This window comes from Amphiprion ocellaris, chromosome 16 (genome assembly GCF_022539595.1).
Source record: "Amphiprion ocellaris isolate individual 3 ecotype Okinawa chromosome 16, ASM2253959v1, whole genome shotgun sequence".
NCBI lineage: Eukaryota > Metazoa > Chordata > Actinopteri > Pomacentridae > Amphiprion > Amphiprion ocellaris.
The window spans coordinates 19,504,708-19,522,409 of NC_072781.1; the positions used below are offsets into that span (position 1 = coordinate 19,504,708).

The 17,702-nt window shown below is 40.9% G+C and overlaps 2 protein-coding genes across 2 annotated transcripts; one reads left to right on the forward strand and one right to left on the reverse strand.

Annotated features, from left to right (window-relative positions):
- Window positions 1-4,124: 4,124 nt before the first annotated feature.
- On the reverse strand, window positions 4,125-9,358 carry fignl1 (fidgetin-like 1). Its single transcript, XM_023277081.3, has 2 exons — window positions 8,818-9,358; window positions 4,125-7,276 (listed from the first exon to the last, which is right to left on the reverse strand). The coding sequence occupies exon 2, from the start codon at window positions 7,257-7,259 to the stop codon at window positions 5,316-5,318; it is 1,944 nt and encodes a 647-aa protein (XP_023132849.2). The 5' UTR covers window positions 7,260-7,276; window positions 8,818-9,358; the 3' UTR covers window positions 4,125-5,315.
- A 309-nt stretch (window positions 9,359-9,667) lies between these two features.
- Window positions 9,668-17,235, forward strand: ttl (tubulin tyrosine ligase). Its single transcript, XM_055018477.1, has 7 exons — window positions 9,668-10,443; window positions 10,643-10,721; window positions 10,856-11,088; window positions 12,042-12,177; window positions 12,268-12,537; window positions 15,380-15,523; window positions 15,851-17,235. Exons 1-7 carry the CDS (start codon window positions 10,275-10,277, stop codon window positions 16,047-16,049), a joined length of 1,230 nt encoding a protein of 409 aa, XP_054874452.1. The 5' UTR covers window positions 9,668-10,274; the 3' UTR covers window positions 16,050-17,235.
- Window positions 17,236-17,702: the final 467 nt, after the last annotated feature.

The following is a 17,702-nucleotide window of genomic DNA, read 5'->3' on the forward strand; positions in this document are numbered from 1 at the left end:
AAAACAGTGAACAGGCTGTAAGACAATTAGCAGTTAAAGGAGAATAAATAAACACTTCTCCACAGATTGGACCTTAACAGACCATGGGTGGTTGCAAGGTGCAATCTGGATTCGGGAAATTAAATATTGATCTTTTCTTGAAGTATCTGTGGAACTTTCTCACTAAAACTGTTTTTCCATATTGTCTGCTAAGAGGGCAGGGCCAACATACTGCAGTGGTGCTATTCTCCACAGAGACCTTTGTGTTATAGGAGAGCGCTGGTAGCATGCACAAAAATAGGATGTGCATGAGTGTGGAGATCCTCTGTACACTCGCTCTCTCTCTCTCCCTCTCTCTCTCCCTCTCTCTCTCTCTCTCTCTCTCTCTCTCTCTCTCTCTCTCTCTCTCTCTCTCACACACACACACACACACACACACACACACACACACACACACACTAAATGTGCTTTGTCCAGGACCTGAGGAGCCTGATGGTCCTCTGAGGAGCAGCAGCAGCAGAGAGCTGGGACAGAGAGGATCAGCCACTGGAGCAGAAGGCCGGGGCCGAGGCTCTGAGGGCCAGGCCTGTCTGGAGAGGCTCATTCAGGGCCGGCAGAGGAGCTTGGTGGCGTTGTGTGGAGACAGCCTCGTCCAGATGGCTGCTGTGTGATTTAGCAGAAACGGGAAGCAGCTGTGGCCAGCGCCGAGCCCCCCACGCTTGACTGGGACCCAACAAGGGAGGGAGGGCATTTGCATGAGAGGGATAATCTGGCCAACCAAAGCTGGCCCTGCCAGAATCCCACCTCTCACTTCCCCTTTCAGCCCTGCTGACTAAAATACTCCTTCAAGAACCAGACTTGTGGGGTTTACAGGATCCAACAAGATGGTAGCACTCGATGTGTTTCACACTTTACAGAACTGTGTCTCATTAAAGGGCGGCCACGACAGACACTTCATTGCAGACTCTGTAAATTTGGTCACTGTTTCTGATGTTTGTTTATTATTTCTCTTGACTTTTCTTCACATGAATGTCTATTCAGGAATGCAAGTTGATCATTTAAAAAAAAAAAAAAGAATAAATGAGCACGTGGGACTTTATGATTATGTAGAACATTTAGATTCTATACCAAACAGGGGAAAGTAACAAAGTACAATTATGAGGAATTTTCCTTGAATATTTATTTCCATTTTAGGTTACTTTTTTAAATTCTACTATCGTACATCAATATAAAATATTGGATTTTTTTTCTTCACTGGACTTATCGAACACTTAATGTTACTTTTCAGATTTGTATTTTATACATTAAATGAATTAGACCACAGTGTTTAAAATTAAACCAATACTATTAATCTTGTCTCCCTTGTGACAATTTAGAAAAAAAGCAGTTTGTGTTTGGAACAAGTGCCACATTTCAGATGTCTATGAGTTAGCAGTTTTTTATGAATAATCATATTCTCTTAAAATGATGGTTTGCCTTGAATGACTGTTACATGCCCATAGAGATCAACTTATCTCACAAGAGGAGTGAATACCTGGATGAAACAAGTGGATTAAACTACCTCGTTATATATTATATTCAAATACTGTATGAGAGACAGGTCAGCTCAGTGGTCAAAACCAACGTTTTTCGGGTAAGACTTTCAGCCAAGGTTTAGTATTTCTTTGCCTCTGAAATATTTTCATCTGGACTATTGTAACTGTATGTAGGCGTAGAACAACCATCTCTTCAGTATCCACAGTTGGCATAAAATCCAAGTTTATTGTAAGAGGTTAAAAGAAAGTGTGATCACATACACTACCATTCAAAAGTTTGGGGTCACTTAGAAATGTCCTCATTTTTGAAAGCAAAGCATTTTTTTTCCAGTGAAGATAACATTAATCAGAAATACACTCTAGACATTGTTAATGTGGTAAATGGCCATTCTAGCTGGAAACGGCTGATCTTTAATGGAATATCTACATAGGGGTACAGAGGAACATTTCTAGCAACCATCACTCCTGTGTTCTAACGGTACATTGTGTTAGCTAATGGTGTTGAAAGGCTAATTGATGATTAGAAAGCCCTTGTGTAATTATGTTAGCACATGATTGAAGGTATGAGTTTTCATGGAAAACATGAAATTGTTTAGGTGACCCCAAACTTGCGAATGGTAGTGTACATCCATGCCGGGATGCATTTTTTAGATTTTTACTCCACCAAGGAATGTGGCAGTTATGTGACAATCGGCATACGTTTGTCTGTTAGCAACATTACTCAAAAACAGACCAATGGCTTTGAATTTAATTTTCAGTGAAGGTCAGAAATGACACAAGGACCACCTCATTACATTTTGTCAGTGATGCGGCTTATAGTCTGGATCCATGGATTTGTTAAAGATTTCTGTATCATTGCGAGATAGTGGCATCTAACAATGACTACAAGTGAACACTACGTCAGCTGCCTGCTGACTATCATATGTTTGCGATCCTACTACAAATCAACCACTGCAGACTTATCGGGACTTATCCATCGGAAATCATACAACGACTGAACAGCCTTGGCAGAATAGTGTGCTTTCTGTGTGCTTTTCTTGTTTTTAACGTTTTAAATGGGTCGACATCACCTTACGTATCAGAACTTAAATTTTCACACCCTAGTTATAGCACTGAGGTCGACCAACTACTGCTCTTGATTGTTCCAAGATACAGACATAAAACAGAGGCGATCGTGCTTTCACAATCTCTGCTCCTCATGGCTGGAACATTTTCATGTAAGAACTGCTGTGACTTCTGAAACTTTTAATACGCTGCTGAAGATTAAACTTTTCTCTTTGGCCTTTCATGCAAGTACAGTTTAACACCCACAGACTTCATCTTTTATTGTGCTGTCTTTTATTTTGCTTTATTTTATTGTTTTTCATCAGATTTGTTGCTATTAATAACTTTTCAACACTTGGTTGTTTTAAATGTGCTTCATAAATGAATTTGATTTGACTATAGGAACTAGTTAAAACTAATAGTTAAATGCACAAGTACCATTTTAGTGTGTATAATCTATATTAGAATAAGCCACAGATAGGCCATTTTCAACAAGAGGAATATGGTAAAAATTGTATTTAGAGGTTATAATCCTAAAGAATTTCAGTCAAGATATGTTTGGTAACACCTGTCACTGGTGGAAAACAGCTAGTGTAAGCAAAATATGTTTATCTTTAATAAGTCAACAAACACAGTCTGATTATTTACTACAAGCAGCACCACAATCACATTCTGCTTAGTTTCTTATCAGTTCCTTGTGGATGTAAAGGTAATTTGAACCACTACCAACTATCAACATGAAAAATAATTACAGAACATAACTGTAAGGAATGTTTAGTGCTAAAAGGAATTGTGCAAATAATATGAAAAATCTGCATTATATCACTAAAACCTCAAAGATTACATCTTTATATAGAATATGCTGTTCATTTTTCTCTACTTAAAGTAAATTACCATTTTAAATAACTTTCTTATAAAGCAAAGCTACTTCTTTCTCTGGCAGTATTCCAAACAGGATGGTTATACTAAATCATCACAAGTAGCGTGATATATTTCTATTTCGATTTCAAATGTCAGCATGCATAATTTGAATTACAAGCTTACAAAAAGGCAGTACAATTGCCTTTTTTCTCAAAAAATTTACAGTGCAACGTGTGTGTCTGCTGCATTTGTGTCCACGAAACCCCAGATATGATCAGTGCTACACAGCCACAGTCAAAATGAGCTACAACCTGACACCATATGGCAGTTTTCAGTCCATGCTCAATAGACTCTATAGATCCTGTCAGCACCAGAGGAATTCTGTGCATCTGTCCTGGTCCAGCTGTGAAGAGTCCCCGTGTTCGGAGAAGCCCACGTGGGAGTTGTGTGACTACTTTCACTACTGGCTAATTCAACAAAGTTTCAATACAGTGGCCAACCACACAAGGCTGAAATATTTATCAGGGGCTTGACAAAAAGATGAAAAATATATGAAAGCCTTTTCTCATGGTCTTCCAGATTTTCAAAGATTTGTTCATTAAATTTACATGAGAATTTCATTTCATGTGTGCACAGCCTATAATGGTCTACTTCAACAGTAGAGCGTATGAGGCAGTTAGGCATTCAACTTGAAAAACACCACAATCTCCACTGACCAGAACTACCACTTGGTATTTAATTACACATTCAGTTGCACAAATCTAAGCAAGTCATGAACACTATGGATGAGGATCAGTGCACAACAATGGCGGACACATATTGTCTCATAAAAGGGATGTATTGCAGTAACAGATTTTCCTGTTGAGTCCACTGCTGTCTTCATCAGTAACAGGAAGGGAGGCAAAGCAAAGTTTTCAGTTTTTTTAACACGAAACCCAGGATACTCTCTGTGTTGCCCAACTTCCGCGGAAAGGATTAACACACTCAGGCTCAGGATCATATTAGGACAATTAGATTTTAGGCAAACTGTGCCGATAGAGTTGGTTGAAACAAAGTGATCACACTGCGGATCAGAGAAGAAGAACCAATCGTGAAAATGCCACAATATACCAAAGGTAAACTCTGGTATGTAAAGAAAAATTTGTGCAGACATAAGAATAGAATTTTAATGTATTAGGGGGAAAAAATACAATTTTTTTTGAGAATATCTCTGGAAAAAAATGTTAAATATGCTGAATGTCGATCCTCAAAGTATTACAAAAGGCTGCAAATTACTAGAAAGAAATGTAAAACAAAATTCTTGCTTCATCTGGAACACTGTTCATGTATGCAACACAGTTTCTATTGCTTACACCAAATCACAAAGCGGCGGGTGAATTAGTAACTGAACAAAAAAGCCTGGCTGATAGGAATGGCTGAAAATCATTTGAATGTATAATGCAAACTGCTGGGAACAAGGTGCAGAGCAAACTCTCACAGTGAGGATAATTATAACAGATGTATGTCTGCATTTGAGACATTTTTGAAAATATGCTAACACGTTCCTCTCTTAGCAACTTCTGTTTACATTTTCCTCCAAGTTACAGCGGCCTGAACAATAATGGATCACAAACCAGCAGGCCAATTGTACTGAATATAAGGCAATCTAACACATACCTCTGAATATAGAAAATAATCTTTGTGAAGCTTGTATTTGGAAGCTTGTTGTGAGACTGTGTAAAGTTGTTTTAGGCTACAGTGTTAGGCATTCCTATTATTTTGTCCACGCACTCTATGTGCGACAAAGTATTTAAGAGCCATAGATTTTCCCACAGCAGAACCATTTTCTTAACTCAGTTCCAAAGAACACTCAGAACATGAACAGAGGTAGATGATAATGAGTTTGAGAAGCCAAGTTTAACGTCCACATCCAAAAGTCTTATTCCACTCTTCATACAGCTCCAAGTCTTTTGTTGAGACACTCGGTCGAACGGTCTTCAGGGCATCCTGGAAGTCACTGAACAGGATTGGTCGCACCTGATCAGCAGTGATGGTGGCGATGTCACTGAGCTGGATGCTGCGTATGGGCCCCAGTGCCGCCTCACGACACAGCTGAGTCATATCAGCTCCGGAGAAGCCCTCTGTGGATGTTACCACACTCTCCAGCTCTTGCTCTCTCAGCTGGTTATTCTCTTGAGCCATGAGGTTTGTTACTATCTGGTGTCGGGCAGCTGCTTCGGGGAGGGGGATGTATAACCGCTTTGCCAGGCGTCGACGGGCGGCCTCGTCGATCTCCTGGGGCCGGTTGGTAGCGCCCACCACCAGGATGCGATCCTCGGCTGCTGTGGCTGCCCCATCCAGCTGAACGAGGAACTCAGTCTTTATCCTGCGTGATGAGTCATGCTCCCCATCTGTCCGTTGGGACAACAAGGAGTCAATTTCATCGATGAAAATGACAGCAGGCTGGTGGCAGTGGGCGATGGCAAACAGAACTCGCACCATTTTCTCTCCTTCACCCACCCACTTGGATGTAAGTGATGAAGCGCTGATGCTAAAGAAAGTGGCACCTGATTGACAGGCAATACATTTTCCTATCAGAGTTTTTCCAGTCCCTGGAGGTCCAAACAACAGGATGCCCTTAGGTGGACCACGGAGGCCAGTAAAGATGTCGGGTCGCAGCATGGGCCAAACAACAATCTCCTTTATGGTGGTCTTGGCAAAGTCCAGGCCTGCTATGTCATCCCAGGCTACAGGAGGCCCATGGTCCATGATCTCACTCATAATCAGCTCGATTATCTTTGGCTCAAAGTTCTTCAGACGCTCATCCAGGATTTGAGGTTCCTGATTGGAATTACGGCTCGCCACACTTTCTTCCTCTTCCTGTCGTGGGATAGGTGACACAAACTTGGAAAATGCACCTCGAGGCCTGTTAGCACCCAGAGATTTCTTCACAGTTGCTGCCATCCCACCGGTCTGACCTCTCTGGGGCTGATGGGAATATTTTTTCTGCTGGTCGACAGTGAACTGCTCACGAGCTGTTTTGAAGTTGCCTCCAGCTCGTGGGTCAGCGCCTCCATGACCTCCATGTTGCCCTCTGCCACCATCCCCTCCATCTGAATTATAAAAATTCTTGCGCTTAGATGGGTTGGAGGTAGGAAAGAAGGAGGACTGACAGTTCTGTGTGCTCGCAGCAGGTCCAGGGTTCACCTGTGGAAGAGCTGAAGAAGGATGACTAAACAAAGACTTTGGTCGGGCTGGAGGTTGGAAGAAGGAGTTTGGATTTCCTGAGCTAACATCTGAACCTCTTGGCCTCTCAGCAGAAATATTAGCAGGAGTACTGGCAGTGTTGTTAACCTCTGATTTAGGCTGTGGTGGTCCTAGAGTTTTAAACAATACAGCCTCTGACCTGACTCCAGTAAATGGAGCAGAGAGGGAGCTGCCTCTGCTCTCTTGTCCCACAGTTATGTTCACATCAGCTGGTGCCACTGGGAAACTTTCTCCCCCCGTACTTGCCTGAATCATCTTCTGAACGCAGGGCAACTGCAGCACACTCTCCACGATCAGGGACGACTCCCATTTGTCGCTGTAGTTCCTCTGACTGCGGGCCAGATGGAGCGCACTCTCTGCATAGTTGTTGAGCCCTGTGCGGGGGTCATCTGAGTCCAGCACAGCGGCGTAGCGCTCCGAGTAGGTCCTGAGCAGGCTGTCCTTGCCGGCCTGAGAGAGCTGGGAGCTTGCCCATGCATACTGAATGGAGAGGATGTGAGCCCGGTAGGCATCGGCCGTCTGTTCAGGTGTACTGTTGCCAGATGAAATGTCAAAGGACCTCCTTTGCCATTCGTCCAGGTGTGCACCACTCATGCCTGGCCTGTTCCAGCCTGGTGAAAGGAGAGGGGACAAGAGTTATTAAAAATACATGATCTCAGTAAAAGCCAAGGCACACATCACCTATGATCACAAAAAGTTGTAGTCATTCCATTACATTCTGTGATGTGTATATGATACATGGGCTCACTGATTTATTATTTGACCTTCCTTAATACTCAGGGACTCACAAAAACAGACTAAAAAGCAGAGGCTGAAATATTTTGACCTTTGCTCAGTATTATGAGGCAAGCGCCCTCTACCGACAAAGCTTTGTGTAATTTAAAGTTGGGTTTTTGTGGCAATTAAAAGTCGTTGATTACCCTTAAGCTTTAATTAAATCCAGATAAAACTAATTAAATGCTCTTTGCAGATTCCAACCAAAAAATCCTTTAGGTTTAGCAATTAGTACAATAACTGAAGTTCAAATGAAAAAAGCCCCATGTTATAAGTACCCGGGTGTCTGATTAGAGAAGAAATGATGTGTTAAAATTCATAATGAGAAACTGACTAAGAAACTTTAAATTAGGCTGTTCTTTTAGAAACAGCAGGCCTCTCTTTCAGCAGTAGGTTTTAGATTGTATAAGCAGCAACTGTATCAGTGCTTCACTATGCAGATGTGCATAATTTAAATGCATGCTGCTGCTCATACCCTCAAGCCACTTACTTGATGCCATGTATCACAGCACTCTTTGATATATTACTACTAACAGCTTCAGAGCCCATCATTGTGTTCTCTATGAGAAACTGGGGAGGGGGGGGGGGGGCATCACATGATTTGCTCTTTTTTTATTACAAGAGCACCCCTAAAGCATCAGTCAACACTTTCAAGACCTAGAAACATGAGTTACTGTACTCGTTCACAAGATCTGATTTACTTGGATATCCCATAGTAGGTATATGTAATAGAGAAAAGGCAGATTTCACCTGCTGTGCACCTCACAGATGGAAAAGGTCTGACAAAGTTTTTACTTTATAACAGTTTAGGCTTCTGTTGAATTGAGTTTTATACAATGAATGCTTCTTTTTCTGTTTACGTAATGCTTTGTTCTTTTGCAATACATACGCTGAGTGTTGATTCTATATGTTTATTATGTACTTTCCGGACACCACTGTGAATGTGAGCCTTGCTTTCAAAGGTTTTCATTGAATGAATACAGGTTTTCAATGAATGAGGTGTCAAAAACGCTAGTTTTCTTTACTATTTGCCCTTCTCTGCTCCGTAAATGTTTTTGAAACTTGACAGTCACATTTTTAAAGCAGATTTTGTTAGTCTTCCCAGGTTAGATAACTTCTAAACATGATGAGGGGTTATTGTGTCAATATATCAGACAACACTATAAAACTATCTCCACAGTATGAGCAGTGCTGAAGACTGTAAATAACTGTATGAAACAAGGCTAAGTAAACCATCTAAACTAATGGTTATGTAGCTCTACGAATTAAACGTTATTTAGTAATTATCAATAACTCCATTCAGCCATTACAGTTGTTTATTTTCTCTGCTCACTGAAAACACCCCACAACTAGTGACAACACTCAGCATGTTACTTACTATTGCTGATGTCTTCTTATGATAGTATTACAAGGTAAAAAGGTGCAACACTGCAAACAGCTTTCATAACGTTGCAGATCGCTGTACGATCACTCTCCGTGTACGTTTGTGTTTGTTCCCGCCACCCGTTTCTTCTTCCTGCTCGTCTTCCGGCCTCGTTCCAATCCGTTCGGAAAAAAAAATACATTACTGCTTTCATGAAATTTCATCCAAAATGCACAAACTTGAGCAAATATACAACGTTTTTTGTTTGTACGAGTTGGTAAAACGTCAACTTAAGATGAAAGGACGCGCACTATAAAGAGATAACGAGAAGAAATTAACTTTTTGAAAGTATTGGAACGTGGCCCATAACTTGCCACAAGTGACGAGTGCTCCATTTATCCTCCAGCGCCGCCCAGAAATAAGTCGCTATCAGTTAACCTCCTATTATTTCACTTTGGGCAGTTCCAGGGAAAGTTTCTTGACTAATGCTGAAAACCTGTAACGTAAAATTAATTTCTACACACAATGACAGTCTCTTTTTTGAGTTTTCTATGGTTATGGCCTCTACACTACTCGGGTCTGCGACGACATCGTGTGGCCAAAGCACCGCTAAACAAACCTAATTATTAAACGGTCGCTTTTGCGCGCTGCACTTTGGGAAATGTAGTAGCGACGTTGTTGAAGTTCTGTCAACAAGAAAATTCGACATCAATTATTTTTAATAAAATGTACTTGTACATAAATTTTATTGTAACTGGTTTGGATTTTCTTTTACGATGCAAAAGATGCTGTTAAATATCACCTACTGGTAATATTTATGTCGGCGTAAACTACACTAACCACAACCGCAGAGTTTTGTGTTTATGCTGTCGACGGTGGATGACAGCGGCTGATGAGCTTTCGGAGAATAAAGCACACGCCGCCGGTTGGAAAATAGGCTGTGTTAGGGATTTTGTGCAGCTAACTATCCAGTTAGTTAATGTTTTGCGCTGTTCATTACTACTGCCGTTGTCTTTGAAGACGGATAACGAAACAACTTCCTGGACAGCGGTGGTCGCAGACCGTTAGCTGTGAGGTTAGCTAAACCGGAGACGGGATGTAAATTAATCCAGACGGGACCAGCCCCAGAAGCCGGGAGGGAGCAGCAGTCAGTCACACCCTTGTCTGGGGACAGTGGAGGAAATCTCTGCGCTGAACAACATGAATTTGTTATCCCTCACTATTTATGCTGTTTTGTATACATATACGGTAGCCTTAGTGTGCTGAGTTTCAGCTTGTGAGCACCAGTTTGAGTTAACTGGGAAGTCTGGACTGGATATGACTGACTCATCATCATGGCACGGACAGAGGAGATAACCCCGACCAGTCTGTCTGCTGCAGTGACAACCAGACAGCCGCACAACTAGCCAGACAACTACGTTATTAACATATTGTATAGTTTTTTATTATTATATACTTCCCCTCGTGGCAGTATGAGTGCCCCAATGTACACCTTTGTTACCCGTGACGACAACAGCACTGTTTATGCAGAAGTTTCCAAAATCCTCCTCTCGACTGGACAATGGAAGAGGCTGAAAAGAGACAATCCCAGATTCAACCTTATGCTTGGTGAACGGAACAGATTACCCTATGGGCGTCTAGGTAAGTGAGTTTTGCTCGTATTTCACAGGAATCGTTTGTGTTTGCTATATGTGGTGCCCTCCTACTTTGGATGAGACAGCAGCTATGACTGTGTAGGGCTGTATCCTATGGAAAGAGTGTGTCCTTTACTCAGTCGTGTAATGCGCCCAAATATAGATGTTTGAATAGGTTTTAAATTGTCCTAACTTTGACTTCACAGGCCATGAACCAGGACTGGTGCAGCTGGTTAACTACTACAGAGGTGCAGACAAGCTTTGCAGAAAAGCATCATTGGTCAAGTGTGTATCTGTCTTGTTGAATGAAAAATCTATATCATCTTTCTTGCCCTCTTTCATGTTACTAATGCACTTGTCTGCAAGTAAATTATTCAGGGCAGATTGCATTAGCTGACCATTTCCTTCTTTACCATTAGGCTGATAAAGACCAGCCCAGAGTTGTCTGACTCCAGTAACTGGTTTCCAGAATCCTACATCATCTATCCCACTAACCTCAACACGCCTGTTGCTCCAGCCACCAATGGCATCAGCCATCTGAAGAGCAATCCTAAGACAGACGAGCGTGAGGTTTTCCTGGCCTCCTATCATGCTAAAAAAGAAAGTGGAGAGGGTACAGTGTGGATAGCCAAGTCCTCTGCTGGAGCTAAAGGTAAAATCTGTTTCCATATTTAATTGTTTTAAACCTGAGATACTAAGGGTGGGCCAGCATATCAGTATGGCAATACATGTAGATCAGCCATGACATGAAAACCACCAAAAACACAATGTTCTCTTGGGAAGTCTTTGGTCCTGGCATTTGTGTGGATCATGCTTTGACACGTACCACCCATCTAAACATTATTGTAGGCCAGTGCACCTTCCTGAGGGTACTCGTCAATGGCAACAACCTTACCCAGAATGACAATGCAGCTTGCGACACTGCAAAAACTGCTAAAGAACAGTTAGAGAAACATGACCAAGAGCCCAATGCATTGTTTCAGCTTCCAAATTCCTCAAATCACAATTCGACTGAGCATCTGTTTAAAGCAGTGGAACAATCTTGATCCGCCGATCTGAAAACCACAATACCCAGAGGAACCTGCTGCCAACGTCTTAGAGGTCCCATGGCCCAATGGGACCTACACAGTATTAGGAAGGAGGTTTTAATGTTGTGGCTGGTGAGTGTATATCATATGACTTCCTCTGGTGATATATTATCCATACACTGATATTAATTATCCACACACACTGACACCACAAGGCAGTGAATATATACATAACTTTTGCTTTTTTGGGGGTATTTTTCATTCTTCAGTTACACAGATATTGTGATTTATCATAGATAATTGTCTTGCTTCGCATTAAGTGTCACAATATCAGTTGTGATACCATTGTTGTCACGGGCAACATATCGTGATAGTGTCATGCACACTCCTACTAGCTACTAGTTAGCCGAAGTCATTTTTTTCCTTAATGTCTGCTTAGGTTGCCATTATTACATACTCTCTACGAACTATTTTGTAAAGTCTTGCTCTGCTATATTTCCATTTATTTGCAGTCTACTGAGAATGTGACGATGTTGGCCTCCATGGCAGATTAACATATCTATTTTTATTGCGACAGGTGCTGGTATTTTGATATCCCATGATGCTAATCAGCTGCTGGAGTATATTGACAATCAGGGGCAGGTTCATGTTATTCAGAAGTACCTGGAGAAACCTCTGCTTCTGGAGCCAGGACATCGGAAATTTGACATCAGGCAGGTGTTTTATGCTTAACAGAAACCCAGAGAGAATTTGCAAGTATGTCTGACTTTGTAATTTAACTCTTTATGCTATGCCATTGCTAGGAGCTGGGTGCTAGTGGACCATCACTATAACATCTATTTATACCGGGAGGGCGTGTTGCGGACCTCCTCGGAGCCCTACAACAGCGCTGACCTCCAGGACATGACCAGCCACCTGACCAACCACTGCATCCAGAAGGAGCACTCTCAGAACTACGGACGCTATGAGGAGGGGAATGAGATGTTCTTCGATGAGTTCAGGCTGTACCTGCTGAACACTCACAATGTTACCCTGGAGGCCACCATATTACCTCAGATCAAGCAGATCATAAAGTAGGTCCTGCTCTTTTTTGCTGCTCTTTTTATTATTGGACTTGATCTAATAAAAAGCAGGGCTTTGATTTTTTTCAGATCAAATGCTTTTAATATTTGACTGCCCATCTTATACCATATCCCACCTCCTGTACAGAAACTTGGAAATTTGTGTGGTTGAAGACTTTCTCTATACTCAGCTACAGAAAAATGCTTGAGTTGTCAAATCTGTCATAGCTGATATTGTGAGTAAATAGCATCTTATTCAAGTTGCTTGATTGCCAATAACATTTTAATTTTCTCAATAGCTGGATAGAGACAAAACAGATTGGAAAACTTTATTGTAGTTTGAAGAACTGTTGTAAATATGAAATCCAATGACAAGTAAAAATGAGGACTGCTCTGTTGGGCTGTTTGGGGCATTTTGACAGCATGGTTTAGGTCCACTTGTCCTTAGAGGTAAGAGTAACTCCAAATCCATATGAAATTGTTCTGAGTGATCACCTTTATCCTATGATGAAACATTTCTATCCTGTTCCATCCCTCCACAGTTACACATGCTTTAATATCATGACACATTGAGGTTGTTCTGGCAGAACATGGTGACCCAACATTTACTGAGAAGCTCTGTGTTGGTTTTTGTCCTTCAATTTGTCTTTAAGTGAGACTGCTCCATAGCAGGAAAATCATTATGTTTGTTAAATTTTAAAAGCATTCTTGAGGAAAAAACCAAAGCAACACAATGTTAATAGTGAATAGTTTGCCACTTGTTTTGACTTTCAAATTCAGGGTTAAACACATACAGGCAGTTTTAACTTGGGGTACAGACTGGAATTTCTGAAAAATTCCATTGGATTATTGGGAAATTTTTAAATTCATGGATCCCAGAGAACAAATCCTGTTGACTTAAGTGAGCTGCTGACCTTTCCTCCACAGCGATCTCATAAGACTCTCTATCTCCAAGGTATGCATTGTCTTTGGCCAGAATACCTTTCGCTTTGCTGCAACTCTTTCATCGCTTTACAGGGTTAAGCAGAAGCTGCAGCAGACCCTAACTGACTGCTGCACATGCTGACTGTTTCTTACTGAATTGCTAGCATTAATCTAGGTTGTTTTTAATCAGTTTAAACACTTTATTTGTGATTAACCTTTTTTTATTGCTTAACAGGGCATAAACAGGACAACACGACAAGTTATACAATAAGCAGTATGTGAACATGAGAAACAGATAAATAAAAACAATATAACAATAAAAATACAACAAACAACAAACATCAAATGCAACCTTCCCCCTCCCAACAAAAAAACAAACCAAAAAACCCCTGTGAGCCAGACCAGTCTGATGAGTGAGTGAAGTTACAGGTATATAATCAGTATATACATACGCTTATATATTCAAAATATATATACACATGTACTGGACACATGCACACAGAGCCTCATAGATTGGAATTGGTCAGATCACAGCCGATCCTTCAGCGCTGCCGCTGCTGAAGGATCGGCTCCCTTGCTCCATTCATGCAGGCAGTGGAGAATTCCATCTAAACACTATCAAGGATCCTTATCCCAACTATCCTTGTCTAACGTCATGCTTTGCCTGTTTGCGGGTTTGTTTGTTTTTTTAGGTTCCTTCTCAAATTGAATTTCCTAACATTGGAGGTTTCATTTGGTACAATGAGCCTTTTTTTTTCTTTTACCTTCTGCTATTCCTACCCAGATCCCAACATGTCCTTTTTCTTTTTTTTCCTCAAGAAAGGTGCGCACAGCACTGCACAGCAGCCGGAGCTGTCATTGGCAGGGCAGCTCAAATGAAATTGCGTTGTATATGAAAGTGTGCAATGACCAATAAAGATAGATTGATTGATTGATCAAGAAATGTCAGAAACCACTGTGTGACTGACAAAGTGTGTAGGGATTTCCAGCGCACTGCAATCATTTTCTTAGCCGCTGTCAAACCAGCAAGAAGTATTAGTTTCTGATATTTGGGAATCTGGAGTGATAGTGAAGCATAGTAGGGATGGTCTCAGGCACTGTCATGATGTCAGTGTGGTTATTAATGGTTATTAATATGTGGTTTATTCTTATTGTTGGAACAGGTGTACAATGCATTTCACTGTGCATTATACTATGTATAATTGTGTTTGTGATAAAGGTCTTGAATCTTGGTTAGCTCCAAGGAAACCTTCTTCCAAAAACATGCGACAGGGAGGCACTCCCAAAACGTGCAAAAACGTACCCGGCACCTTCATTGCACAAAGGCTGCATGTAGGGTCAATAATAACTTTGATGGCATGTAATTTACGAGTCGGTGTTGCGTGGTGTTGTAAAACTGCAAATGTGTAGTATGAGTATAATCTGTTGGGGAAAAAACACTTTTTAAATCTTGTTTGGACCAAATGTCACCCAACATTTAAAGTTTTTTTTTTTTTTTTTTTTTTTTTTAACCAGGTTTGTGACCACTGAAATTGCAACAATGGCTCCATCTTAGTTGATTTAGATAAGAGCTGGTCTTGTTAGACTGGAGTAACTTTAGGTATTACCAAGATGGCTGTCAGGTGGCGAGATTTGACTGTGAGAAGTTTGTCACCACCCGGAGGTTGATATCTATGGTAAATGCTGAGCTATCTGTAGATCAGACTGGGTGAAGCATTTCTTCTACCTTTTTATTCCATCACCAGATGAATGTTTATTTTTCTCTGCTTCTCACACTAAATTAACTCTGTGAGTGTGGTTAACATCATCTCTGCTAAACAGTTACCTATTGCCTGACATGTTTATTACTTGTTTCACGTTGGAAAGCGATCACAGGGTTTGTTATTAAGAGTTAGATAATTAAAGATGGTTTTTCTCTCTGGTTTCACAGGAGCTGTCTGACATGTATTGAGCCTGCAATCAGCACCAAGCACCTGTCCTATCAGAGTTTCCAGCTCTTTGGATTTGATTTCATGGTGGACGAGAGCTTCAAAGTGTGGCTCATTGAGATCAATGGAGCTCCAGCCTGTGCACAGTCAGTATCATTTATGTACAAAAGTGCCTTTCTCAGCATGTCAGAAGTTAACTTGTATCTGTCTTTTTTTGTTGTTCTTTGCCACTTAAGAAAGCCTGGAGTTTTCACATCTGTTCCTCCAGTTTACATCCAGACACTCATTTTTGGCTTCAGTTTTTAATTGTATATGTTTACAAATGGTAAAGTCTGATTGAATCGTCTATACTGCATTTTGAATCATCACAGATAGCTTTGGGTTGTGTGTGCTTTCTGCCAACTTGAACTCACTAAGTCAGTCGCAGAAGTCTATAGGTAAATTAACACTTTTACTATCCTTTCCTTCTCCAGAAAACTATATCCAGAGCTATGTCAAGGGATTGTGGATGTGGCCATTTCCAGTGTCTTCACTCTGAACAGTGGCAGTGACTCCTCCTCTGCTTCTTCCTCACCGTACTCATCCTCCCCATCATCAATGTTCACCACCAACTCCTGCTCTTCTCCCAAACTGAGAGCTCCACTTCATGTGGGGCCTTTCACTCGACTGTGAGCCCCTCCCAAATGTTTCCCTTGTTCCTTCTGTGCTAGAAGCTTCCTCCTTGTTCTGTCCTCACTCCTAAACTGCACCTGAGAAGTAGCACTTGCCAGCAAGGCGACCCTTCGTTGTATCTCGGCTGAAAGGAGTCTTTCTCTTTGTGGAATTCTCTGAACTGCAACAGTGATCTCTCCTTTCCTGATTATGCATATTATGAATGTGAGAATGATGACGGAACTGTTCAATAAATGTTCTGGGAGTTTCTGAATGAGGACAGACACCCGTCCATCTCAGCTCCACCACCAGTTTCTCCCCAAGCAGATGAATGGAGGTGTGAAGGATGCAGAGATGCTCCAACTGAGACTGTAGTGCCTTACATTTCCAACCACGCTCCCTTAAAAACACTGTCAGCTTGCTCTGTTATAGTGACTCATACTTGTTTTAATAAGCCTTTGCACTGTTGCTCAATTAAACCAACGTGTTCAAGGTCGGTCCACGAGAAACAACATAAAACAGATTCCTTGACGTTTGAGATGTTGGTCAACTTGTGGAATTCTGAGTGCTATTTTTTCATCAGACACTTTTTTTTTTAAAGTATCTTATAGCTTCCCAGCAGCTACTGCTACCCATTAGTTTTAATGAGAAATGCTAACATTGATGAAGAAGCTACAGAGATTGATATGTTTAAACCTATTAAAATATATTATGACATATTGACTAGTATACTAACTACATGTGTCTGATGAGCTAAACATTAAATATATCAAGTTTCGCCATAAAAAATACCATTCCTCTTCACTTGAATATGTTGATGCTATATATTATTTACATTCAGGGCAGCTGGGTGGCATAAGTGAGCAGTTGGACCATCCCTCAGTAGGAAAACCCAGATTTAAGTCAGCCCCCACAAGCTCTGCTCAAGTATCCCTGACCTCTCAATTACATAGAGAAAAGGGAAAAGAGAACCCAAAAGTATTTTGTTATTCTGTTATAAACAAGTTCTTTATAGGATATTTCACCTTGTTTAATTGTCATTTGGAGAGAGCATGTTAGTGCGACAGCATGTAGCACACATGGCATCTTGCTGTAAAGACCTGCCGTAATGTCTGTGTTTTACTTCTGATGTGTGACAAACTAGAGCGTCGATGTAAAGTGTTGTGTGGATTCTGTTTTTGAAGTGTCAAAATGAAAGTAGATTGTACAGAGTGTCTTATCGATTATTTAAAGCATTTAATGACCCTGTGAAATTAAACTGACTTGACACAGTAATGAATTGTTGATAATAATTAAACGAATAAAAAAAAACATACAACACTACTTCATACTTCTTACACAGATCTTGTAAAACATGTCACTACCAAAGTACTGTCAGTTGCACCAAGGAAATTTGATTTGTATCAGCGATGCATTAAGTGATTTTGTTTAGTTTCATGGGGTCCTTAAATGTTTCACTTTTATTTTAACTAAACCTCTTTGTTAGTAGACGAGATTCTAGAGGTCAAACTGTCCAAGATGACTTGTGTCAGATCAATTTTACATCAATGTTTATTGTATTGTTTAGTTTTTCTCTTTAGCTGGCTTCAAATTCATGACAGATACATGCTGGAGAGACAACTGTTGGGTTTCTATGGGCTCATTTGAACTTCAAACTAAGTCATAATGTGTGGT